Source organism: Anopheles arabiensis, chromosome 3 (genome assembly GCF_016920715.1).
Source record: "Anopheles arabiensis isolate DONGOLA chromosome 3, AaraD3, whole genome shotgun sequence".
NCBI lineage: Eukaryota > Metazoa > Arthropoda > Insecta > Diptera > Culicidae > Anopheles > Anopheles arabiensis.
The window spans coordinates 42127632-42154814 of record NC_053518.1 but is presented as its reverse complement, the minus strand read 5'-3'; the positions used below and the strand labels follow the sequence as shown (position 1 = coordinate 42154814).

At 43.4% G+C, this 27183-nt stretch overlaps 2 protein-coding genes across 2 annotated transcripts in view; one reads left to right on the top strand and one right to left on the bottom strand.

Annotated features, from left to right (window-relative positions):
* LOC120900535 overlaps nt 1-18219 on the top strand; it is a 199733-nt gene extending 181514 nt beyond the window's left edge. The window contains exons 21-24 of the mRNA XM_040307647.1: nt 7311-7443; nt 13759-13897; nt 13978-14628; nt 15001-18219. Of these exons, the coding sequence (XP_040163581.1) occupies nt 7311-7443; nt 13759-13897; nt 13978-14628; nt 15001-15647 (1570 nt within the window). The 3' untranslated portion in view covers nt 15648-18219. The remainder of the gene's footprint in view (nt 1-7310; nt 7444-13758; nt 13898-13977; nt 14629-15000) is intronic.
* Nucleotides 18220-19182: 963 nt separating this feature from the next.
* Nucleotides 19183-21640, bottom strand: LOC120904597. Its single transcript, XM_040314703.1, has 2 exons — nt 20598-21640; nt 19183-19740 (listed from the first exon to the last, which is right to left on the bottom strand). The coding sequence occupies exons 1-2, from the start codon at nt 21610-21612 to the stop codon at nt 19373-19375; spliced, it is 1383 nt and encodes a 460-aa protein (XP_040170637.1). The 5' UTR covers nt 21613-21640; the 3' UTR covers nt 19183-19372.
* Nucleotides 21641-27183: the final 5543 nt, after the last annotated feature.

Below are 27183 nucleotides of genomic sequence, written 5' to 3'. Positions count from 1 at the left end.
CAATGCGAAGAATCATAAAGAAATATATTTAATTACTTATTATAACATATTTGAATATCCTTTCTTTTGCTGTTCGATAAGCCGTATTCCAACAAAATATTTTATGAAACATATCAACCAAAAACCCCAAATTTTAGGTTCAATTTTACTGGAGCTGTAACCTAGGCTTTAGTTGTTAAAAAAATAGCTGTTCACAACATCTCTTGGTATATAAAAAAAGTATTTTCATCATATCTATTTTCTTAAGCATTGCAATCAACTTTCAACAACGGGCTTGATTTATTTACTTCCCGGCTGTAGCTGTTTAGCTGTTTGTCCGCTCAAAAACACACGAGTAATTAATTAAACGGCATTACTTTCCATTACGCGTTCAAACATCGATTCGACCAAATGAGAATTTTACCCTTCCCCGCGCCCAATCTGCTCTACGAACTAACGCTCTCGCAAACCGTTCCAACCAATTGAGCAACAAATCACCGTAAAGACGTCCGACTCGGTGAACCCATTCGAGTGGGAATGGACACCAAACTTGTCCACATTTCCCAAGCCACAACACACACACACACATCGCAAAACGGAAAGCGGAAATGATACTGGGGCAAAAAATAAAGTTTAATTTGTTGCACGGCTGTTGTTTTTTGTACTCTGTCTCTACGGATGCCAAACCAGTATTACTCGTGTTTTGCCAGTACCACAGTGCTCTACCTACCTTACCTTTCAAACGTTCCTAGTACGCTTAATACGCGCTATCATCAAAAGTATTGCCCTTTTTGTCTATTTTCTTGCAGTACTTTACTTTCCACTCGTTGGTCGAACTGTGGCAAACGGTGAAAGCGAAATCAAATGCTGCAAGACACTGGGAAAGGTATCGTGTCATTCTCTACTGTCCAGTGTTGCGCTTCAACTACCGTTTTCCTGTCCCAGTTCGTTGAACTTCCAAAGTCGTTGGACGGCTTTCCTCTTCCATTGTACAGTTTGCTGCCAAAGAATAGTACACAAGAATTTCTTCTCCATCTTTCATGGCAAAAGAACCACACACAAAGAAGTGTATCGCCTTGGCCCCAGGAACGCAACAACGGTCAACCGAAACTTTTGGGCAAACTCCAAACACATAGCCAACCGGCCTTCTTACTGTCTCGGGCGAGACAAATCCAACGAGTTTGTCCATCGTTGGTTGGTCTTAAAGAATCTTGGCTGTTGTGCTGCTGAAGTTGGTTCCTCGTGCGATCTAGCACGCTCAATATCATCCTCGGTAGAGGCATGTTGTAACGAGCCCCGGCACTGCGTGCCTAACCCGAGTGCCCATTGTTATTCGACACTGCAATTCTTTGGCATTTATTTTATTCCGCTTCTTTCGCTTCGTTACCTTCGTTAGTGTGATTGCAATCGCCGGCATAACACAAAAGCAGGGCTAAAGACGAGACTTTGGCAAAAGAAAAGCACTGCTCAATGCACTTGCACCTTTTCGCTCCTTTGCATAAAGGCTGGTTGGACTTTCGGGTGCAAGCGTACGACGAACTGCAAGTGTGTGTGTGTGTGTGTGTGTGTGTGTGTGTGTGTGTGTGTGTGTGTGTGTGTGTGTGTGTGTGTGTGTGTGTGTGTGTGTGTGTGTGTGTGTGTGTGTGTGTGCGTGTGTGTGTGTGTGTGTGTGTGTGTGTGTGTGTGTGTGTGTGTGTGTGTGTGTGTGTGTGTGTGTGTGTGTGTGTGTGTGTGTGTGTGTGTGTGTGTGTATGCTGGTGTGTCCAGACGACACTAGGGGTAGTACCCCATTAAAATCCACACCAGCGTCTGTATAACGCTGCGAACGGATAAAGGACAATCTCTCCTTTGCACATGGTGTGGTGTGTGGTGGGCACATGTACACTACGCTACCCTAGACCAGCCAGCACAAAGCCAAATAAATCCTAGCCCCTTTATCCGGCTCGTCCAGTGCGCCGGCAGGCAACAACCTCTCCAAAGCTCCAAAGATTTTGTTGGTGTGTGCGACTTTCGGGCAATTCTGGGATCCAGCTCCGAGATACAGCTTCTTAACGAGCCTTCAGACTACGTGAAGGAGGTCTCAAACTTTTCTTAGCCAAATCCTGCACAGTAGTACCATCCAGCTGGTGCCGTCCCGGCTTATTCCACCAGGCCCCGTTGGCTACCTCACGTACCCCTCAACGCTTCTATAATACTATTCCCACGGTGAGCGTATACTGGCCGACCGGCCCCAGAAGGCGTACAAGAATTACCCACAGCTCAGCTGCTCTCAAGAAAGCACACACACACACACCGCCACCTTTGGGCTCAACGCGTTCCACAAGCGAAAGGATTATGAAGACGAGCTTCTCGTACCCACAACACAATTACAGATGACCCCTTCGGTAGCACAACCACAGCCAACAGCACAGAGTTGCGCCAACAATGTTCGGATGTAAACGATTTCTTTCAATCATGCAGATAAAGCGGAGATTTACGACAGCCAAAGCCGGGGGCGGGGGGATGAGATTGCGCCTCGAAAATCGGTACCAAATTGTCCTCTTCCGTGTGAAGTGGCGGCTTAAAGGGATAAGGAGCGGGATGGGTTGGACGGAACAGTGGCATAGTCCACCCCGTCCACCAATCCACACTCTATCGAGCAATGCAAAGGAAGCTCGTTAGCCATACATCAACCTTAAGAAAGAGAGAGAGAGCGAGCGAGCGAAAGAGACAGCGATACAAACGATTGATTTTAATGATCATGATTTGTTGTTCGCTTGCAAATGATGTTGGATGATTGTTGCGCGTGTTGAAGAGCGGTTTATCTCGGCCCGCTATTTGGTTAGCCTGTTTGGGACAGCTTTTACGGTCATTTACATTTATAATTGTAAACAAATCGTACTCGAGACGTGGTGGTGGTGGTGGGCTTCGAAAGTTGACAAGCAATCAATTTGAAGATGAACTATGTTGTACAATTTCATTGGTCGTGGAGTCCCTACTAAATTTAGACGCAAGTGTATACACAATGACGATGGAATGTGGCATCTTATTATTGTAAATCGAATCAGTTAAAATCAATGACAAAATAAATTGTTCACCTTGAAAGCGCCCAAGTTTATGCAATTTGCATTGCAAAATAGTGTAGCATATCTGCTATACACAACTTATTATAATACACACTATCAGCTATAGACACATTGTAACACACTTTGGAAAGCCAAACCATACCATTGTAACACATTCATTATAACACATTCAGTAAATCAGATCATACCATAGCACCGCAACCGGAAGAGTTCAGGCCGTCCATTCAAACAAATAACAGATGTGACACACTTATCAAAAACAACCGAAACGCACAACAAAAGCAGGAACAGTATGTAATCCAAAGCAGGAACAGTATATGCATTAAACCCAAAACAGGAACTTAGTGACAAGAACCATCGTTCTTGCCAACAAAAGACAAACGTAACTAGCTGAGTGAAAACAATAACTTTCCAACATAAAACCCGGAACCAAATGTGCGAAACCCTTAACTTCATTTGAGTATAAATAAAACCAATTCCAACCGTGGCAAGTCAGATTCGTTCGGACTGTCAAGATAGGACATTACGCTGCCCAAAAATCTTCGCCTTCCAACTTATTTCAAGAGTTTAGTTATGTCCCCCTTCCCAAGGTAAGGCTTCTAAAACTCCAACGTTTCCAGTAAGGGAAACCTCCTAAAGGTTTCTATGATCGCCTGGACGATCAAGTGTCGAAAGTCCGCTCGAACGAAGTTTTATTCCACCTCGGCTCATGTCAGCGAAACACTGACCTACCGCGACGGTACTCGAAGTACAGTTGTACGATCATCGCATTACATGGCGACCGTAACATTATCCAAACCCATTACATGGCGACCGTAGCTATCGTCCGAACTCATTACATGGCGACCGTGACAGGACCAAACCCATTACATGGCGACCGTAGCTATCGTCCGAACTCATTACAATAGATTTATTCAATACTTGTTGGTAGATTTCATTTAAAAAAAGATTATTTTATGCTAAAACTTACTTTAAAGCTTAAACTGTTCGAAAACAACAATCCAATGATTCGTGCTACGATAACATAACCATACATCAACTTACCTTACCTTCCTTTGGTGGAAACATGGAATCTCAACCCGACATGGCTGCTTAAATTGTACAATCTATTAGGACTCAGTTACGGTGCAATCATCTAATTCAATTTACAAAACTGCCAGTGAAAACAAACTCACTGATCCGTACAGTCAAACGATTATGGTTCCATGGTACCATGGCGTTGCGACTTCTGGTACGAATGATCGTTCCACATCAGCTGCGGAACTCTGCACACACAAAATATACAAACCAAACTGACCTTCCCCATCAGGTGCCCCAAGACCGACCAATGAAATGAGCAAACTGGACGGGCTTCCAGGACTCTTTACTTTTACCGGACTCGGTAATCTCCCAGTCAGGGGTTTTCCCGGGTCCGTCCGCAAATAAACCTGAGCCAAAGACGAACCATTTCCGGTGAAACTCCCCATAGACAATGATGATGCATCGTTCAGTTACTAAGACAATTGATGAGATGTTTGGGTTTTTTTCTCTCCCTCTTTATCTTTCTTGTATTTTATTATACTTCCTTATTTCATTTGAGTGGCTCCGCAAGGTGAAATCCAAATACGTGCTGAACAGCCCGAACTCAAGAAGAAGAGTACACTTCCAAAGACTATTTCGTCCGCATGTGCACAAGTGTCTACAAGGAAATAAAAAAGCAAACACGTAGTATATATGCTGCCTACCTAAACAATAAGAATCATGATGTAGTACTGGTGCTGTTAGTTGGAACTTTCCTAATACCCTAAAGTATGCGTTTCGCTGCAGAAAAAATGCCAATGTCTAAGGGGTATCATCCAAGAAAATCTACTGCCAATGTTGGTAATGGTGTTACAATTTCGGACAAAATATTTGCCTCATGTTAACCCTCAAGTGTTGAGTATGTTGAAAGAATTCTAAGTATTTTTAGCTCACAAACGCACAAGTTTGATGTACATGAAGAGCTGCGATAGCAAGACAGAGATTGGCATTGACGATGAAAACGACGATGATTTACAAAACTGCATGCTGCATCGTACCCTAACCGATTTGTATGTTGCCCCAGTTATCCACTAATCCAATACACCCAAAGCCCTTTCGAAAGCGCTACCGAGCAAATGGAAATAAAAATCTAAACCCCCGGTTTGACATTCTAGCGGAAATGAAATTTCAAACACGTGGAGCTTTACTCTATTTGTAACCATTTTACCTTTCCCCCCAATGCACTGCTGAAGCACACAAATCTGCAAACATGGAAGCAGTTTTGCTGAACGGCAACCATTTCACCCTTTTGTGTGCGATATTTGATTCGAAGCGCGTGCAAAACTTTTCTTCGAAATACAGTGTATTTTGTGCGATAGATTGCTGGAGCGAGAGTTACGTCCGGTGTTGGTCGCTACGCTGTGCCTAAGTTACATTACATGTAATGTGTGGAAAGGAAACGTGAATTGTCGATGCTAGATGCTCCCATGGTGCGGTATTGTAGGAAAGTTTTGCTGTTCCTTGGAAAGCACACACCGATATGTTTTGCCCCTTTAATGTAGATTGCTTGGCCAAGGAAAATGGAGTAACTTTATTTAAAGTTTTGTTTTATACGGTAACTTCTTATTTGTTGGTGATTTTAGGTAACGTTATTTACCGTTTCGTAGGTCCGATAGAGTGCGTTTTGCAGATCAAGCGAACAAAATATTTAGTTTTGCACCTTATCTCAGAACAAGCCTCTTAATTTTACGTTATAACGCCCAACACATTTTTAGTACATCTAGCTTTGTCTACATTTAGGCTATTATTCTAAAAAAATCCATTCCGATAGGCAGAAAAAACCCTAGCTGTTATTATTATTCATGCCCCATTATTGCTACTTAATTTGTCGGTAGAAAAATAGAAAAGTAATCAGACATCGCTTAGATTGAAATTCAAACATTCCTATTCATGTTGACGCGTTTCATCCTATCGATTAGCCACTTGGGAGAATTCTCCGCATATCCACAATTGTGTTTTTCATCTATGGAGCTTTCTCATCAATGCCAAATCTCGTTTTAAGTGCTTTTTGTGCCTCACAAAACCCCCCCTTTACAGTGATTGCTTAAAAATTCAATCGAACCTAATACGAAACATAAACCACCATTCCAAAACACATGCTACTTTCTGATCATTCTGACCATTCTGACTTTGTCCTGTTCTCGTTTGATGTCTTACTCTTCCTATAAGCGATAGATAAGGGGCAACCGGATTGCCTTTATCCTCATCATCCTTGCATCAGCATTTTCGCTTTCATCATCATCATCATCGTGAGCCAGTTAGGAAGCAAAAAACGGCAGCCCTTTTGTAACACGACAGCTGAGCCACCAACTCTACCAACAGTATGGACAGCAATCGCTGCTACATGAAATCCGTGCCCAATTTGTTTCACATTCTACTGCCGGGTCTACGGTCTGTGTGTTGAAATTTTGTCCCCGGAGGAGTTTCTAGTCACTCTCGTCAGCACTCAGGCGTCTAGTTTCACCATTCTACACTTTCCTCTTGAATGTGGTAGTTTAACCTCTCCGGAGTCTTTGTCTATCGCCTCCCGTAATGACACTGGAAAGTCCGTCGCTAGTGGAAATTGTTTTCCATTCAGCACAATAAACGGAAATCTCCGAAACTAATCAAGCGTCTTTTTCTGAGGATTCGCAATTCACAGAACAGCATAGAGTTTTTGGACATCATGCAGCACAATTGTTTATCAAACAGCATGATATTCACTTCGATCAACGAAAGAATTGTTCAAAACATTAAAACTACCACCTTTTTTTATTCACATAAAATACGGGACAAAACCATTAGTCAACGAAGCCTTCCAATTCATATCTCAAAACCCCTACAGTCATGCAATCCGCATGACAGAAGTGTCTTGTTAACAATTGTTTGTCCCCAAACCAACCAAATCTTATCTCGGGCACCGTTTGGGATATTCAAATAAACATTTGTTCAACTTCCTTTTGGTGTTGGTGGGAAGGATTTTCCTCGATCGACATTGTTAAAGCTTGCTCCCCAGGGAGCGACAGCAACATCATCATCATCATCCGGACATCTTTCCATTGAGTGTCTTTCTCTTTTTGCAAATCACACTTACGGTTATATTCCCAAACGTTCCCGCCATCGTGGGTTCATGTTCGGGGAGCGTTTGTCTTCCCCTTCGGTATAATATTCTCGTGTGTTTATGTATATCTCCATTTCGTTTTGCTTCTCTTTCTCACCCGTTAACAGGATTCGGTTGCTCTACCGGACCGGGCTGCTGTTTGTGTCGAATGTGCTCTGCCACACGTTCTACCTGGTGTACGTCAATACGGACGGTTTGACGTCGGGCGGTTATCTGTTCAGCGGTAACAGCATAGCACTGGTAAGTAGGAAGTAGTTCGAAAATCGAATTATCCACATACCCTCACACGTTTCTGCACTATAGGGTATAAGCGTTCAACATTTGCCACCAGATACCCGCGACATGCCAGGGAACGTTCAAACGGGCCATTCAGTTGGCTGAGATGTGTAATCATAAAAGGGAATGGTAGAACGATTTGAATAGCTTCTGCAAAGATCACAAACTTGAATGAGACTTGAGCTTTGGCTTGTGTTTGTGTGTGTTTGTTGTGTGGATTTGTTAAAAAAGAATGTAACAATAACGGTCCGTTTAACATAGTAATTTCAAGGAACTGTGGAACTTTTTCACTTTTTGTGTATATTTTTTAAATTTTCAATCTTTTTGCAATCGTTCTTCTTGGAAAAATAAGTGTCCTATTTCTAAAGATGGCACCATTGCTTTGTTTTTTTTTAACTGTACTTAATTGATGATACAATTCATAAACCTATACAATGTTTAATGCAATTTACCGTTTATAATGAACATAACAATAAGTCTCTTCTATTATGCCAAAAGCGTTTAATTATGCCCGCCTTAATTAAGTTTGAATACATTTCAATCAATAACATTGCCGAATACATCCAATTGCACTGCACATTGCATACTTCAAGTAACAGATAGCCTACATTTAGGCGCTAATGTGTAGACTGTATTGAAAAGTGTACACCTGCAAAGAAAATCAATTTGCACGATCTTACAAACGTGAAACAATTATTAGCCGGCATCGCGAATAAATGAACACATTTTAACAGTCGTTTAAAGTTCATTTTGGTTTAACCGAGTTCATTTGTTGTTCATTCCTGTTAAAATAAACGATCGTCAAAACAGTTAACGACTGCTCGATATCGCATATAGGCAAACACGGGGAAAAAATTCGAGCAGTATAATTAAACGACTGTTAATTTGTATCGCATACGCTCTTGACAGTCGTTTGTTCAACGGCGGCATAGGACCAGTCGTTAAAATTAACAAATGAACTCAATGCGTTCGCGATGCCAAATTCTAGCAATTTTTAACGACTCTGGTTAATTTTTAACGACTGTTAATTTTAAACCAATTCTTTCGCGATACCAGCTATTATCTGCACTCAAAAATCATCGCACTGAAAAGTACTGTTTTACTGTTTAGTGTAACTGCAACCTTATGCTATAACGATTTTGCTGTTGCTGCCAACATCGTGCAGCTAGCACCTTCCATTTCATTCCTTTTGATGCACGTGTTACGAATTTTTTTCGTTTCTCGGTACCTCACACGAAATCTCCCACCCGCTTTGAAGTATGTAACGGAAGGCGCAAAAAATAAACCTTCTCACTCCCGCCTGTGAGTGTTTAACCTTTCCTGCAACGACTCCCGAACCAGCATCGGGACAGTGATTTCTTTTCACGACACGGTGCCGATGGCGCTGATGCACTTCCCGTAGGTATTTGGGCTGCAAACAGTTGCAAAAAGAAGCGGAACCAGAACCATTGTCATGAAGGGGATAGGAGGACCACACACTACTTTCTGCTACTGGTGGGAAGCGCAGCACGACACTGATTGTTATGTGTGTCCCTGAGCCGGGAAAGTATCCAAAAAAAAGGCAACTCCCACATCGATAGTTGAGAAATGGAGTTTTACCCGTTCACGCTTACGCGAGAGGTATCGTTTTTGTACGCTTTTTACCGAAAATCAAAACGACCAGTGGGGCAGAGAAGTGAAGGTGCCGACTCTTCGGAGAAAATAATTCCCCCCCGTTGGGGATGCCATTTGTTTGGACTTGGTTTTGAGTACCTATTGAGTTCGCTTTTTTTGTTGTCGTTGTTGCCTGTCGTCTGAAGCACCGGTGGCAAGTTGGATCACGTTTCCGGAGAAAACACATGCCATTCTGCCGGCTATCAGTGCGCAGAACAAATAATAGGGGAACTTACTAATCGAATATTCTACCAGGCAGCTTCCTCGTTTTGTCGCGCTCAATGTTAAAGAGATAGTTCCCGCTGTATCAGTGTTTCGTCCTTCCTTTCTTGTGGATGAGAGTGCTCGTTACCGCTTCGTAGTAAGCAACCTGTGGGCCGGCTGCTCCGGTATGCTAAAGTATAGATGGAGTTGGGATGCGATTCAGCGAAACTTGTCCCACGAGACGGGTCCTCGAACGGGTTCAATGTGTATGAATTTTCCATTTACCGAGCTTTCTCCTTCTCGGATACGGGAATAAGAATAGACACTGGAGCTACTTTTTTGTGCAAAATTTTTCCGGCTTTGCAAGAACACTGCTTATCTAAGAGCAGTTTGTTTTTTCGCGTATGCCCAACAGCAACGAAAGCTGTAGGGCGGCAGGGCAGGTAAATAATTCATAATGCCGCTGATTGCACCGGTAACCATCGCGAGCGGATGGGTGCAAATGATGTTTGTGCTAAGATTCGGACCTTTCAATATCCGGCACCGGAGAACAACAATCCTTTTGTGTGTGTGTGTTCTTTGGTGGTTGGGTTTATTGGTTATGACGTCTGTGTTCCGGTACAAGAATGGGGAATGTTTTTACGACCTCCCTCGAATGTTGATGTGATTGTACGAATGAAATATGCAATATATGATGTTTGGTATAGTGGTTCTTTTCTTGGATTAATTTTTTTATGCAACATCCTTTGGATTCTCTGTATCTTACAGTAAAAAAAAGAAGGAAGAGGAGATACCAAATATGATGCTATTTACTGCCTAAGTCTCTTTTCCCTTCTTGGTGCCGTCCAGCGATCGTCAAAACAGTTGCTCGATATCAATCGAGCAGTATAATTAAACGACTATTAATTTGTATCGCATACGCTCTTGACGATCGTTTGTTTAACGACGACCTAGGTCCAGTCGTTAAAATTAACAAGTCAACTCAATACGTTCATGATGCCAAATTCTCGCAATTTTTAATGACTGTTAATTTTTAACTATTTCTTTCGCGATTCCGACAATTAATTGGATGTCCAATCCCGTTGCATACCTTTAGGCGACGATTCCTATTAAGAGTCAACATTGCTTAGCTTAATTTGTTAATGGGGATGTTATTGGAATCTAAAGATATCATTATATGGATTCTTTTCATATCATCGTGTGCCAATGTAATTGAGTCTCACTTTCCAAACAAAGACACACTTTCGGGACACATTTTAATGAGAGCTGTATTTTTTGTAATTGCATGGGTAAATAAATCACATCTCTTCACAGCAAATGTCTTGCCATATGATTCCCAGTTGATCATCACTATCAATACCGTACACACACATCCACATAATGAGCAAAGAAAGCCTGCCGGGGAAAAACAGTCGCACAATTTGCCTGATGCCCATCGGCTACATCTGTTAATGATGCAGTTTCTCATTTCCTGTCCTGGTTTTTAAAACCAGCAGCACACACAAACAGAGTCCCCGTCCTCTGTGTGTCCCTCCTGTGCTCATATAATTGTCGAATGCATAATGAGTGTCACCGATACCCGGTGGCGTAGTTAATGACATCATTTTGTTGCTCCCGAAGGAATCGGGCCTCGTTCGGTACTGTAAAAGAACAGATTCCAACCTCCAAAGCAACAAGCAGGCAACAGAACGCCGTGAGATGGCGTAAGCACCGCCATTAATTGAGTCGTGCCACGGTTACATTCCCAATCAGATCAATCCATCGCCACAATGGCGACGACCGACCGTGGTTCTATGGCCGCGAACCTCTCTCAAAGAAAAAAAAACGGGCATGAGGGCACACGGTATTTCGCAAAACTGATGAAGTCGCCCATCTCCTACGGGTGCACCGCACCGCTGAAACACTCAATTTGCTTGCTTTACTTTGGCTCTCTGCATGCATGCGAGTGTGTGTGTAGGGCGGAAAAAAGGAGTAAGTTTCTCGTCAACCAGCGCCCCCGACTCGGAGCAGTACGTGACAACGTGACATTCATCGAGTGGACGGTACGGTACAGTACACCCCCTCGGGGATAAAAGTTCGATGAACAAACGGAAATCCATCGTCCCATATCCTATCGAAACAGTGGGTTGTATGAGCGAGTAAGGGTAGAACCAAGAGTAAGGGCAAGCGAACGAGTGTGTCCTCTTGTGGACGTCATCAATATCCGAAAACACACACACACACACACTCACACGCGCTAACGGGATGTAGTGTGTTGTGTACCGCACTGATTCGGGGCCAGAAAGTACTTCCGACTTGCGCCAATTAGTTGACAGACCGGATACGACGAGGTTCGGACGAATGTGGCGTTCGATTTGGCCTCGACTGCACGCGCATACCTCTCCAATCCGCGGAACTAATTGGAAATGCATGGATCGACCTAAGCACAAGCACATTTCATTGTGTGTGTCTGTGTTTCCAGCGTAACCCGCGAAGCAACCGCAGAGCAAGCAGCACATCCGCCCCGAAGAGGGACATTCGAGGGGTGTGTGTGTGTGTTGAGTGGCAAATTTTAATGAAATGTATAGGTAACGTGCCGCCCCACCGTGTGCCAATTATTTCCAGTTCTGATTGGAATCTACGGTACATGTGTGTTTGATTTGGGTATCGTAAACATGTGTTGTGTTCCACTATCTTGTTTGAGTTTCTTTACTGTAAATTAGAGAAGAGCGTATTGATTAAGTGCGCATACTTAAGACATTTTTAGTATATACAATTTTGCAATCGTTATACAGTCTTTTACGCGGTTACGTGGTTCTCGACTTACGAGGTTTCGGAGACACGCAGTTTTCTAAATTTTAAAGATCAAATGTCAAACCAGTACAATTTGCTTCAAGTTCAGTATAAATTGCATTTTTGATAATAAATTGAAACCGCTTAAAAACCAGAAATATTAGAATGTTCTGCACGAATCATATAAAAAAAATTGGTAAAGTGTATAAAAGTACTAAATTAAATCAAAAACTCCGAGTAATCAATAGTATTTTGATCATAACTTTGTCCATAGAGTTATCAAACCACATATTTGCTATGTTAAAGCTACACCCATATAGTCTTTAACGACTTTCAAAGTTCAAACACCTAATTCAATAATTTGGTTCCTTTCTAAAAAGACGGAACGTCGGAGGATTTGAGTGCTGTTTTTTTTTCTCTTGTCATTTGATGTACTATAAAATGTATCTAAATTGAGCTGCTTATGCACGAGTGAACGATTCTCCTCGCACGGTATCAATGCAGTCAAATAATAATTTCATAACATACAGTTACAATTTTTTCTTCGGTTGTGTGGAATATAAAACATTTCTTATGCTTTTTTTAGTTTTCTAAGGATGCTTTTTAAAATTGCTTACATCTCACACGATTTATTGAGCTTTTCCAAAAAAAAATAATCATTTGGTTCAAACGACACCAATAAAGCATAGGGACGATTTAGAAATTGTGGAAAACGATTAATAAATCTGAAGTGAATTAAAAACAAATTCATAAGATAAATTTTGTATCCTTAAATTTCCCTAAAAAAATTAAATGATTTTACAATTATTTCAATTTCAATGATTTTACGCTTTCTTTTTTATCTTCAATTTGGCCATTGTGCCCATTGAATTAAATAAATAAATTAATTAACAAATAAATGAATAACCAAATAATCACGATCAAAAACAAAAACTTAAAATCAGGCATTTTAGTACTAAAATAACTTAAAAAGAAGTATAATTTTAAATTAATTTAATGTTTTGGATGATAAAAAGTAAATTCACGTTGATGATTACTTATACAATGGATTCCGATGTACTCTGATGCACCGCAGAGGGCCAGATTCAAAGGAATTTACGATAGAATTACGCTGAAGTCTGTTTGGTTTGATAGTTTGTGCCTGAAAAATTAATTTACTACATGCAGAATGTTCGGAATTTCTCAAGCTGTCCCGTAATGTGAAATACAACGCCACTACAATTACATACTTTTAGGCGTAAAATGTCCTTATTTCGTCGAATTGAATAATAACCCAAACCAATCCCAGATTATAAGGAATTTATCGGTCGTTTAAAAGCATACCTTCTAAAAATACCACCGGTGGTTAACTGACCGACAGAAAATATTCATTCATCGTGAAACTAGGGCCTATAAAATACCAGCTACTTTATAAATTGTGTCTATCATATCATGACAATCATTTAAAATGTATATGCGGCATGAATGAATTCAATTAAAACATAAAAAATAGTTGGAATTTCAAGCTGTTCCTTCGGAAAAAATAATGCTATTACAATTGCCTACATTTAGGGGCAAAGTGTCAACATTTAGGCGCAAATGCTTCATCAATATGTGACAGTAACCAATTTTCTTTAAAAACGGTCTTATTTTCTCTCCCGCTTCGTACAGGGATTTTGTATACTGTTTAGCTTCGTGGTAAAGGCAGAGCTGAAGCAAGACACAACCGAGTCGACCAGCAGCAAGTCCAGCACCAAAAATAGCCTGGACGAAAACTTTTGCTCGGGATCAATCAATAGTCCGTTAAGTTGTAAGTGTGCGCGATCCCCCAAACTTGTCCACGTGCTTAAGATCTATATGTATCTTTCCATGTATACTCTTCCCATCCAGTTTATACCAATCAGGAACTAGATAAGGATAACGAATGCCTCTCGTCGGTGGGTAAGACAACGAAAATTCCTCTGACAATACTGTCCTCGCAGCAGCAGCAACACCCTTCCTCATCATCATCAGTCACCCAGCCGCTGATGCAACAGCAGCAGCAACAACAGTCCGCAGCGCCCCACATTACCACCATCGAACCCTGCCTGCAGGTAGTAGACCTGGAGGGTCACAGCATGGACACGTTCCTGGGTGCTGCGGGCGGAGGGCTCTGCAGCTACACGACCGTCAGCACCGGGCCACCGTTCGGGGCGGGCGGTTGTTACGATCTTGCCGGCAGTCTGCTGCTACCTCCCGGTCCGGGCTCGATGGTGGTCGGTGGTACGAGCGTGCCGGCACTCATTACGATCGAAACCAGTCCCAGCATTGTGTTAGCGGCTGGACCACCTCCACCGTCAGGACCACCACCCAGCTCGGGCAGCGTTAGCATCGAATGGCATCAGCAGCAGCAGCAGCATCAACAGCAACACTCACACGCTTGTGGCCATCGTCCCGAACCGCTGCCGGCGACCGTGAGCTTTCTGCCCACGATACCGACCGCCGATGGGGGCGATTTCGTTGGCGTGGGCACACTGGACATCCTGAAGGGCGTCGGGCAAGGTAGTTAATCTATGCATCCTTATGTCCCTTTGGTATGTGTGTGTGTGTGTGTGAACTCTCCAGTGCAAGCAGTCAATATTGATGAGTTTGAGTCTGAAGAAGACACTAATTAAACGTCCTTGGTGACGGCGTAACTGCACACACACACACACATCTTTCAAGCCGTTTCAATCATGCCACTTTGCACTTGTCGTTCGCCACCGTTGCGAAAAAGGAACCACCTTGCAAGAACCCCCTTCGGGCAACGCTTGTCAACATCTTGTCTCCATGGAACCGCTGCTTCAAGTGCAGTCTCTCTCTCTCTCTTTTATGGCCACTCTAACACCCTCCTTCGTTTCTTTATGTCGTTCTTATTCCCCCGCGGGTTTCCAGAGAGCATCATCGGCATACGTGGCAAAGCGCTAGAAGTGAACGATGGTGGCAGCAGCAAGAAGGTTGTTACGGTAATCGAATCATCCAGCGGTGGTGGTGGTGGTGCTACACTACCCCGTCAAACAGGGAAAGCAATCATGACGGCGACCCAAACCACTCCATCGCCCACCACCTCGTCATCGTCCCAGGGCACGGCAGCACCATCGCCGCTGATCCCGTACTACTCGGAGCAATCGTCGGTGGCGGGCGCAGTGGTAAGCAAACCGGTCCCAGCGCCGCCCATCATTACCGTCACGTCAACGGATGATGGCAGGGCAGCGACGGCGTGTGGTGGTGGTGGTGCTGGACGCCCGCTCGACGGTATGCTCGATCGAATCTCGCACGATCTCGACTACCTGCTGAACCGCACGACCGGCGGCGACACGGGTGCATCATCCTCCTCCTCAGTAGTACCGATTCAGCTGCGACCAACGACCGGGCCATCATCGGTAGCAGTAAGCAGCAGCAGCAGCATCGGTACCAGTACAGCGACCGGATCGGCAGCACCACCACCACAACCGGGCGGCTCCATTAGCGCACCACTAATGCCCACTTGCCACAGTGTTCACGAAGTAATTATCGAAGAGTCTGAAGACGTAGATAGTTAAATATTTGCTCTGCAGCAGCAGCAAACCGACACAGGATAGGAAGGAAGCCAGCGGAACCCTAGGAGGTCGCCTCTACACAAGTGAGTTGTAAAGAACCCGATAGAATGAACCCGTCTATTTTGGACATTCGGTTTTCGGTGTGGGTTTGTGCTGATAAAGACAGGTTTTCCAGGTTTTTCTACGACCATTCCCCTTCCTTTTAGGGATGCGCTATTCTTGTTTTAGCTACCCGTTTCGATAGGAGCTTCGAACTGATATGCTCAACATAAACTATACACACGGATGATATTCAATCGACTGTGTGCTAGTGCCACCTCCCGTTGCGCCACGCTCCATTTCATTCAATCACTCTCATTCTCATCGTCAGCGTCATCATCATCATCATCATATCATCGCACGGATATTGACATCCCTTTTCTTCAGTGTGTCCTCCTGTTAAACGGGCTGGAAAGATTGGCTTCATTATCATATACTCCGGGTGGAAGCTTCCCGGGACGCTGCGTTCCGGGAGCAGTATCATGCAATTAGCGATAATGTAATAAGGCAAGCTCCTGGGCGGGCGAGTTGGTTGCTTTGGAGCTCCAATCACATAACGACCGTCGGAATGATGTAGCTTTTTTGTGCTTTCATTTTCATAACGTCCATCCAGCATCGGATGGATGTTTTATTCTCGACAAGCCGCTAGAATCGATGCCAATTCCAACTCCCTTTTTATTTGAGAACATTGGCCATGAAGGCAAAATGACTCGCCCAATTCGTTTTGAACGATGAAAGTGAACTAATTGATCGGATTTTGCTTCCCGTTTTTATCATGCCACCCAGGCACCCAAAATCACATTCATCTTGTTCGGGAGTGATTGGGCTTGCTGGCCGATGGGGTGGATATTGTGTAGCTTCTTGTAGCAATGTCATGAAGCGGCCGATCCCTATCATCATCCCGACGAAACTAGTTTATTTGGCGTGTTTTCAGCACGCAGCACGCAACAACCGAGGGGTGGTGATGGACTCTTCCGGTATGGTCATCACCTGTCAGAAGCAGCAGCAGCAGAATATCGCTGTATTCCTGGAGTGAGGCGGAGAAAGTCCCTTTCTCTGTCACTTATTCCATCCTGCTATGCTAACGCACGGCCGGCACTGACTTATCTCTGTGAAAGCCCCTGTCCTACCAATCATGCCTGGTAACTGTTTGTGTGTTCCTTTCAACGAAACTTTCGCCCCAAAGACGGGAAAGCAACCTAATTCCCGACTTTTCTCCCAAGGGATCATAAATCTTTGGGCGCGCCCAGTTTTATCCATACAAAAGGGGTTGGAGAGTTGGCAAAAAGGCGCAATGAATGATGGAGTAGCAAAAGTGTAATGTAATGGATAGGCGCGCTGTGCCAAGTGTGCGATACGCAAACCACAAAGAAAAAGCTGTGCTGGGAAGAAAAAACTAGCAACGAACAGAAATGAAAAAAACACACACAAAATAATACAAATCTTACGTAGGGAAGAAACCCAACCAAAATGGGACACGACGAAACACGTGGTTTTTATATACAAATAGAAAATTCTACAATCTAAGCACAAGCGAGGCGCAAGAACGGTTCCAGTTAAAAACAGAGCTAGTGTGTAATGGATTTAGATACAACAATGAAGCAGGTTTTGGTGATCATTTAGTATGTGTGTTTTTTCATGTGTAAATAGTAGCACAATCCAATAGAACTGTGTACATAATTAGGAAAGATTTCAATAACAACAAGAAAAAACACTTTGAGGATACATTTTCACCCAGACGCCGCAGTGAGGCGTGTGTACAGCACATAAGTACGATACGATATTGGTTATCCGTTGTTGTCCCTTCCACGGGTGGCGGTGTTGACAGGGAGAGAAGGAGGGCAGGATCGACAAGACAGGATGATCTTCAAAAAAAAAAAAAGGCTGACTGGCAACTGTTGTATCCCATTTTCTGTTTTTTTAAATAACATTTTTCTATTACAAAGTTAGATGGTTGAAGGAGGGGAGCTTAAAACGGGTTTGCCATGTTTTGTTGGAATTTCACACAAAAAATAATCTACATACCATTATAGTACAAACATATGTATTAACAGTGTTTTGTACAGGTTTTTTTTTAAATTATTTTACATTTGTTCAGATTTTAAATCATATGAGAAGTGCAAATTACTGTTCCAATCGAGCCAACCAATCAATACACACCCAAAAAGATGAGCACAAGCTTCTGTTTTTTTAAACGAAATTCATTTCTTCCTTGTGACGAAACTTTAATAGCAAATAGCATGGACAAAACGATGTACGAAAAAAAACTTGTAAGCAAAAAAAAATAAAGGAAGGTTTAAAAATTTATACAAAAACGCGCGATAGCGCGCAAAACCAAGCACATGAACCAGTGAGGAATGAGAAAAGGGAGGTACAAGTGAAAAACTTAAAAGAAGTACATGACAGAGTTAAGAAAAAAACAACAGTGAGAAAGAAAATAACAAGAAACAAGTAAATAAACGAAAAGCTGTAGCTAGAAGTGGATAAAATAGGGTAAGGAATTTTAACGTTCCTCACATTGTACAGAAAATAACAGGAAAAAAGGAAAAACAAAACACACGAAAACGACAAAACATGAAAGAGTATGAAAGAGGAAAACCAAACCGGCGGTAAACTCGAAAAAATCTGTCGTTTCGACAGTTTTTCCTCGGTGGAAATGTGTGTGTATGTGTGTGAATGCGAGAGAGAAAGAGAGAGAAATAGAAAGAGAGAAAGAGATAGAGAAATGAGCGAGTGTATATAAAAATATGTATGCGCATCGTCGTTTGTGCACACGATGTGAGGATGAAAATAATTAAAAAAGTTCGTTTGATTTTGTGAAACCCCGGTGCCGAAAAACTCGTTGCCCGTTGCTTTGCGGGAAAGAATTCGTTTCAGGATAAGTAGAAAGTAGAGGGGAAAAAACCAAACAGGGTGTCAGGTAAGTACGAACATAGTGGATGAATTCTCCTTTATTTTAGAAGAAAAATTGAAATTAATTTCAATTCATTTTTCTTTGTCATAAATTAGCAAGTCTTTACTGTACTGTTTTTTCCTGCTATGATTAGGACCAGCATGTCATACACAGTCGAGCTCATTAATGGCTGAAGTCCGGCCTACACCGACTAAAGTCAGTGCGCCAAAAAAGACGAAGAAGAAAGCAACTATGCTTCGACTATGCTTTCCCGGTTCACTATGTTTCGCTACTTCAATTCCAAATTATTATATCATACTTTTTCAAAAATCGTTTTCTAAAGAATGGTAAGTAAACGCGGGCTTTACGGGAAAGATGGACACTTGTCATGAAAACTGGATAAAAGTTATTAGTTTGTCGCAAAATTTTGAAAGGAGAGTGAAATTTGTAATATCTTTAACGTTTGTTGTAAGCAAAGTTCAAAATTTATTACAGCCTTTCTGGAGTTCTTGCGACTGAATGCCGCTCGTTGTGCCTGTCCCTATGTATATATGCGTTAAGCCAGGCGTTATGCGTGAATATATGCGTTAACTCACACCACCTAGCGTGCCTGTCGTAACGCTGCTAGATCGGGTTGGCTCATCCATGCTAATATTGCAGTTTGTTGCAGTCAAATAATTTGACATTTCTCCCCCCCAGTGTAAATCTCGCATTTGTACTCCGTCTCAAACTGCTAGCCGCTGCACAAGCATTGCTCTTTTCCTACTACTATTTCCTATACTTTAAATGATGCGTTTTAATTCGGCGCAGAACTCTTCACGTCTAACACCGCTATTTTTGTTGCCGGTCTTCGTATCAAGCCTTGCGAAGTTTGTACGGTCGCTTGTCTAACTTGCCCATCCTTTGCGGCAATAACTTCTACTACGCGTCCCTTGGGCCAAGAGTTTCTGGCCATGATCGAATCGACGATGATAACGATGCCACCTACAGCGTTAGGTTTAACCATGTGTATCATCTTCCCTCTTCGCGTTATCGCAGGCAGGTAGTCCGATATCCATTTCTTCCAAAGCATTTGGGCGAGTAGCTGGGAGGTCTTCCATGTCATTTTCAGTGTCGGGGGATCATCGCGAGATTCACCTATCGATAGTTCGGGGTCTATTGTTCCTAAAAGAAAGTGGTTGAGTGTTAGTGGCGGCTCTGATTCTCGGTCTAGGGGAACATGTGTGAGCGGTCGAAAATTAAGGATCATTTCAATCTCAGCAAAGATCGATAGAAGCACTTCGTCCGTAGGTAGACGTGAAAGCTTTATATCTCTTAACACCTTTTGCGTACGCTTGAGCTCCTGCATGATGCGCAGCATCTCCTCGCTGTCCTCGCTGAGCGTGTGGTCGTCGGCCGTGGGCCCACCGTCCCGCTCGCACTGCTCGATTCCATCCTCCTCGGTGCGTGGCTCACCCGCACCGGCCGACGGTGCTGCTGGATCACTTTGCTTTGCCGCTCCAGCGGGCATCGCTTTGGCCGATTGACAGGATTCGGTTGTCTGTCGACTGGTGCTAACGCCCTCCTGCGAAGGAACGTTCGGTATGGCGTCTTTCGATGCATGGCTGGTCGAGCTGTTGATTACAATCACAGGCTGCCCGGGCAATTGCTGCTGCTGCTGACCTAGCAGCCGTTCCGTTCCACCTGCTGCCGCGCATCCTCGAGCGATCGGGTCGGCTCCTCTACTTCGGTTTCTAAGCTCTCTATATTGCTACACAGCTGTTTGACGTGCTTCTTCTCCGCCTGGTACTCGAGCGCCAGCTTGTGCTTGTCCCGCGCCAGGTCTTGAATGCTCACCTCCCGCTGCTCGTAGATCTTCATCCGCGAGTCGTTCACCTCGCGCAGGGTCGCATTCTGTTTCGTTAAGTACTCTATCTCCTACACGTGATCCTCGATAATGTTCTGATGGTGCTTCAGCGTCGCCTCCAGGTCTTTGTTGGGATTAAAGACAGGAAAATTAGGCAAATACCAATCTCTCTTACCTTGTGCGGAGATTTCGCCTGGCTGAAGTCGTCGGATGTAGCCTCTGTCCTCGTAATCTTGCATTTTTTCGCAAATGGAGCCAGCAAGAATAGGATCTTTCCACATCTTGGTCCCGTCGGTGACCATGATCATGGCTTTTTCATCATTTTTCGACAGCAGATTAGCGGGTGTCTTCAGCATGCCTAGGGATTCGGGTGAGAAAAGGTCTCTGTTCGCTGTGTCCAGAGCTGGTTCATTATTCATTTCATACATGCAGATGTGGTAATTATAATGATTTTGAGGAACAGAAAAGTTAGCGCACGAGTCAAAAACTATCCATCCTAGCTGGGTCTTTACGGCAGCTGGTTCGTGCGTTTTACCCTCCACGTATCGAAGTGGTTTCATCAGATGACAATTGTCGATTCCGATGGTCAAGCGGGGAGTTGCATCGGTGTACGAAGTAAGAGGGAGGTTCTTTAGATGTTCATGCCTCTTTTTCAATTGTTCTCCAGATATGGATTGACGTGGTAGTGCGAGATGACGAATCGAGTGTACCTTCGTGAGCATGAACGCCTTTCCATCATTTCCACTTCCACTGACCTTCAACGCGAGCTGAACTGATTCCTTCTCGTTCTTCTCCGTCTCTCCAGTCCAGCGGATACACAACGGACGAGGATTTCCCTTCAACCCCAATTCCGCAACTAGCTCTTCATCCACAAAGGTTCCTGACGATCCGCTATCAAAAAATGCAACGGTTTCCACAGTGTTTCCATTACCGTGAATGACGATAGGGATGTACTGAAATAGTACACCATCATTCGCTGAGTTGTGCGCATTCAGCGACTCTGCCTGGGCTGTCAGTGGCGTAGTGTCTCTCAACGGTCTTTCGCGGTGTAGAAGATTATGGTGCGACAGTCCGCAACCATTTTTGCCACATAACCTTCGTTCAGGACAAATGGTATCGTGGCTACGCAAACATTTCCGGCACAGCCTGTATTCCTTTACAATGTCCCAACGCTGGTCTAAGTTCATCATCGCAAAGTCGGAACAATGCGCCAAACTAGTACATGTCCCTTGGCAGACGGTGCAGTCGGCTCGTCTCTCGGGAATCGCACCTGTTGTGTTATCCTTCACTATCGTATTTTCGCACTGGCACAGTGAGCGAATGGTATGAGAGTTACACGTTTAATCGAGTGTGATAAAGAATTATTTTATTACGTGACGATCGTAATAAATTTTGAAAATGTCGCAAAATTTTGAAAGGAGAGTGAAATTTGTAATATCTTTAACGTTTGTTGTAAGCAAAGTTCAAAATTTATTACAGCCTTTCTGGAGTTCTTGCGACTGAATGCCGCTCGTTGTGCCTGTCCCTATGTATATATGCGTTAAGCCAGGCGTTATGCGTGTATATATGCGTTAACTCACACCACCTAGCGTGCCTGTCGTAACGCTGCTAGATCGGGTTGGCTCATCCATGCTAATATTGCAGTTTGTTGCAGTCAAATAATTTGACATTTCTCCCCCCCAGTGTAAATCTCGCATTTGTACTCCGTCTCAAACTGCTAGCCGCTGCACAAGCATTGCTCTTTTCCTACTACTATTTCCTATACTTTAAATGATGCGTTTTAATTCGGCGCAGAACTCTTCACGTCTAACACCGCTATTTTTGTTGCCGGTCTTCGTATCAAGCCTTGCGAAGTTTGTACGGTCGCTTGTCTAACTTGCCCATCCTTTGCGGCAATAACTTCTACTACGCGTCCCTTGGGCCAAGAGTTTCTGGCCATGATCGAATCGACGATGATAACGATGCCACCTACAGCGTTAGGTTTAACCATGTGTATCATCTTCCCTCTTCGCGTTATCGCAGGCAGGTAGTCCGATATCCATTTCTTCCAAAGCATTTGGGCGAGTAGCTGGGAGGTCTTCCATGTCATTTTCAGTGTCGGGGGATCATCGCGAGATTCACCTATCGATAGTTCGGGGTCTATTGTTCCTAAAAGAAAGTGGTTGAGTGTTAGTGGCGGCTCTGATTCTCGGTCTAGGGGAACATGTGTGAGCGGTCGAAAATTAAGGATCATTTCAATCTCAGCAAAGATCGATAGAAGCACTTCGTCCGTAGGTAGACGTGAAAGCTTTATATCTCTTAACACCTTTTGCGTACGCTTGAGCTCCTGCATGATGCGCAGCATCTCCTCGCTGTCCTCGCTGAGCGTGTGGTCGTCGGCCGTGGGCCCACCGTCCCGCTCGCACTGCTCGATTCCATCCTCCTCGGTGCGTGGCTCACCCGCACCGGCCGACGGTGCTGCTGGATCACTTTGCTTTGCCGCTCCAGCGGGCATCGCTTTGGCCGATTGACAGGATTCGGTTGTCTGTCGACTGGTGCTAACGCCCTCCTGCGAAGGAACGTTCGGTATGGCGTCTTTCGATGCATGGCTGGTCGAGCTGTTGATTACAATCACAGGCTGCCCGGGCAATTGCTGCTGCTGCTGACCTAGCAGCCGTTCCGTTCCACCTGCTGCCGCGCATCCTCGAGCGATCGGGTCGGCTCCTCTACTTCGGTTTCTAAGCTCTCTATATTGCTACACAGCTGTTTGACGTGCTTCTTCTCCGCCTGGTACTCGAGCGCCAGCTTGTGCTTGTCCCGCGCCAGGTCTTGAATGCTCACCTCCCGCTGCTCGTAGATCTTCATCCGCGAGTCGTTCACCTCGCGCAGGGTCGCATTCTGTTTCGTTAAGTACTCTATCTCCTACACGTGATCCTCGATAATGTTCTGATGGTGCTTCAGCGTCGCCTCCAGGTCTTTGTTGGGATTAAAGACAGGAAAATTAGGCAAATACCAATCTCTCTTACCTTGTGCGGAGATTTCGCCTGGCTGAAGTCGTCGGATGTAGCCTCTGTCCTCGTAATCTTGCATTTTTTCGCAAATGGAGCCAGCAAGAATAGGATCTTTCCACATCTTGGTCCCGTCGGTGACCATGATCATGGCTTTTTCATCATTTTTCGACAGCAGATTAGCGGGTGTCTTCAGCATGCCTAGGGATTCGGGTGAGAAAAGGTCTCTGTTCGCTGTGTCCAGAGCTGGTTCATTATTCATTTCATACATGCAGATGTGGTAATTATAGTGATTTCGAGGAACAGAAAAGTTAGCGCACGAGCCAAAAACTATCCATCCTAGCTGGGTCTTTACGGCAGCTGGTTCGTGCGTTTTACCCTCCACGTATCGAAGTGGTTTCATCAGATGACAGTTGTCAATTCCGATAATCAAGCGGGGAGTTGCATCGGTGTACGAAGTAAGAGGGAGGTTCTTTAGATGTTCATGCCTCTTTTTCAATTGTTCTCCAGATATGGATTGACGTGGTAGTGCGAGATGACGAATCGAGTGTACCTTCGTGAGCATGAACGCCTTTCCATCATTTCCACTTCCACTGACCTTCAACGCGAGCTGAACTGATTCCTTCTCGTTCTTCTCCGTCTCTCCAGTCCAGCGGATACACAACGGACGAGGATTTCCCTTCAACCCCAATTCCGCAACTAGCTCTTCATCCACAAAGGTTCCTGACGATCCGCTATCAAAAAATGCAACGGTTTCCACAGTGTTTCCATTACCGTGAATGACGATAGGGATGTACTGAAATAGTACACCATCATTCGCCGAGTTGTGCGCATTCAGCGACTCTGCCTGGGCTGTCAGTGGCGTAGTGTCTCTCAACGGTCTTTCGCGGTGTAGAAGATTATGGTGCGACAGTCCGCAACCATTTTTGCCACATAACCTTCGTTCAGGACAAATGGTATCGTGGCTACGCAAACATTTCCGGCACAGCCTGTATTCCTTTACAATGTCCCAACGCTGGTCTAAGTTCATCATCGCAAAGTCGGAACAATGCGCCAAACTAGTACATGTCCCTTGGCAGACGGTGCAGTCGGCTCGTCTCTCGGGAATCGCACCTGTTGTGTTATCCTTCACTATCGTAGTTTCGCACTGGCACAGTGAGCGAATGGTATGCGAGTTACACGTTTAATCGAGTGTGATAAAGAATTATTTTATTACGTGACGATCGTAATAAATTTTGAAAATGTCGCAAAATTTTGAAAGGAGAGTGAAATTTGTAATATCTTTAACGTTTGTTGTAAGCAAAGTTCAAAATTTATTACAGCCTTTCTGGAGTTCTTGCGACTGAATGCCGCTCGTTGTGCCTGTCCCTATGTATATATGCGTTAAGCCAGGCGTTATGCGTGTATATATGCGTTAACTCACACCACCTAGCGTGCCTGTCGTAACGCTGCTAGATCGGGTTGGCTCATCCATGCTAATATTGCAGTTTGTTGCAGTCAAATAATTTGACAAGTTAATTATTCAACAATATAGTATCCAATCTGGAGGTGTGACAACACATTTGAGAACCATTTTTGGCATGATTTCTATCAAATTTGTACAAACAAATTTTCAATCGTGCGCTCGTTTGTGGATCTAATTTGGCTACTATGCATCTTAACCCTGTCACTGGCAACCAAAAAACATCATATTCCAGGCAACCGGGCTACCCGGGTAGCCAGCGACTTTGAAGGCTAATAACTTTTGAATGCGTAATCCAATATTGATGCAATATTCTGATGAAAATTAAATAAACTAATGCAGTTTCTAAAACTGTGCATAGATTGGTTCAACTCGCTACCGTTTTTCAGTTATAGCTTTTCAAAGTTGACAGGATTCTTTTGAACATAATTACAAAATGTAAAACATATTTTTTTCAGTACTTTACAAAATTTTCACAGCAAATTCGCTCCAAAAGCTTTGAGAACTGTATGTTGCACGTCTTGTATAAATTTTTCAGAATTTTTCTATCAGCCAAAAAGGATAAAGGAGTTTTGATTTGAATAAAAACCGTTACAACATACCAGTCATAATAATTTTATAAAATGCACATCTGCGACAAATGCAAAAACTTCTTAAAATGGTCTCTATTGGTAAGTTATGTTGATTATACATTGTGAAGAGACTGAATTAAAACATTGTGTGCGAAATTTATTTAATGTTGGTGTCTTTCTATCAGCAACGATCATAATGTAACGGTTTTTATTCAAATCAAAACTCCTATATCTTCTTTAGGCCCGTGTCTGTGCTCCATCGCATGCGATTTTATCGCACGTGCTGTCAAACGCTTTTTCGTATAATATTGCGATTAATTGGATGATTTGAATAATATAACGATCATGAAAAATTAAGTTGAGATTGTTCCTACAAAACACCACACATTTAGTTTGACAGATAAAATCGGATGCGGCGTCCGACGAAATCAAACATTTTTGATTCCGTCGTACGACGAAATCGCACGTCCGACGTTATCTGTCAAATCCCATGTAAAATTTTGACAGGCCTTCCGATAAAATCGCATCCGATGGAGCACAGACACGGGCCTTATGGCTGATAGAAAAATTCTGAAAAATTTATACAAAACGTGCAACATACAGTTCTCAAAGCTTTTGGAGCGAATTTGCTGTGAAAATTTTGTAAAGTACTGAAAAAATATGTTTTACATTTTGTAATTATTTTCAAAAGAATCCTGTCAACTTTGAAAAGCTATAACTAAAAAACAGTAGCGAGTTGAACCAATCTATGCACAGTTATAGAAACTGCATTAGTTTATTTAATTTTCATCAGAATATTGCATCAATATTGGATTACGCATTCAAAAGTTATAAGCTTCCAAAATCGCTGGCTACCCGGGTAGCCCGATTGCCTGGAATAGTGGTATTGGAAAATTTAATTCTCAAAAACAGTTTAATTATACTCCAAAAAATCTACGAAAAATTCCAGAGAACTATGGCTGTAGATTACACAAAAATACCGAATTTCAAGTCAATAGGATTCCTAGAATCAGAGAAATGAGCAATCAAAGTCGATTTGGCTACCCGGGTAGCCGGTTGCCTGGAATAGGGTTAAGCTATTTAAATATGTATTCTTTATATTTTCGGAAGTTTTATATGAGCAAACAACTGATGAAAAAACGACAAAAAAAGCTTTACAAATATTGCTTTTTGGTGGTTTAGCATCGTGACACTAACGTGTAAAGCCTTTATTTACCCCGTGGCAAATATATTTTTCATCTGCTATCAATTGTTGATTAACAGATGTCATCACACAACCTTAAAAAAGGGTTATCGGAAGTCATGGACCAACCAGCCATCTGGAGAAAGTATACAAATCTGCAAAGAACGGATTTCCTGTTAAACAGCAGCCATGCATTTTGCTGTTACTCGCACGACGCTGATGATGCACCTCACGAATAGATACAGGAATCAACCATCAATGCCAGTGTGGGACCCAGTCACCCGGGCGGAATGAAGATAAAGGCCCGAAACCAAAATGCAAAATGCCAATGTACAGGCGATGTGTGATTGGGTAACCTTAAAATTGCTAAAGGGGACAAAAATTCTCAGTTATTCTTCAAAAATTGGGATCGCCCACTAAATCCACCGTTAAATCCGACACGACCGCAACTTCACGAGAGATGAATAACTAAAGTCGAGTGCAACGTAGAACGAATAGGCACACCATACCATACCATACCACACCAACGGAAAATGTTGTCCTTATCATTGGTGTGA

Coding starts and splice junctions, on each gene's coding strand:
- LOC120904597 (XM_040314703.1), bottom strand. CDS start 21,612: ATGATGAACTTAGACCAGCGTTGGGACATTGTAAAGGAATACAGGCTG. Junction 19,741..20,597: donor AGGCGAAATCTCCGCACAAG/GTAAGAGAGATT, acceptor ACTTTCTTTTAG/GAACAATAGACCCCGAACTA.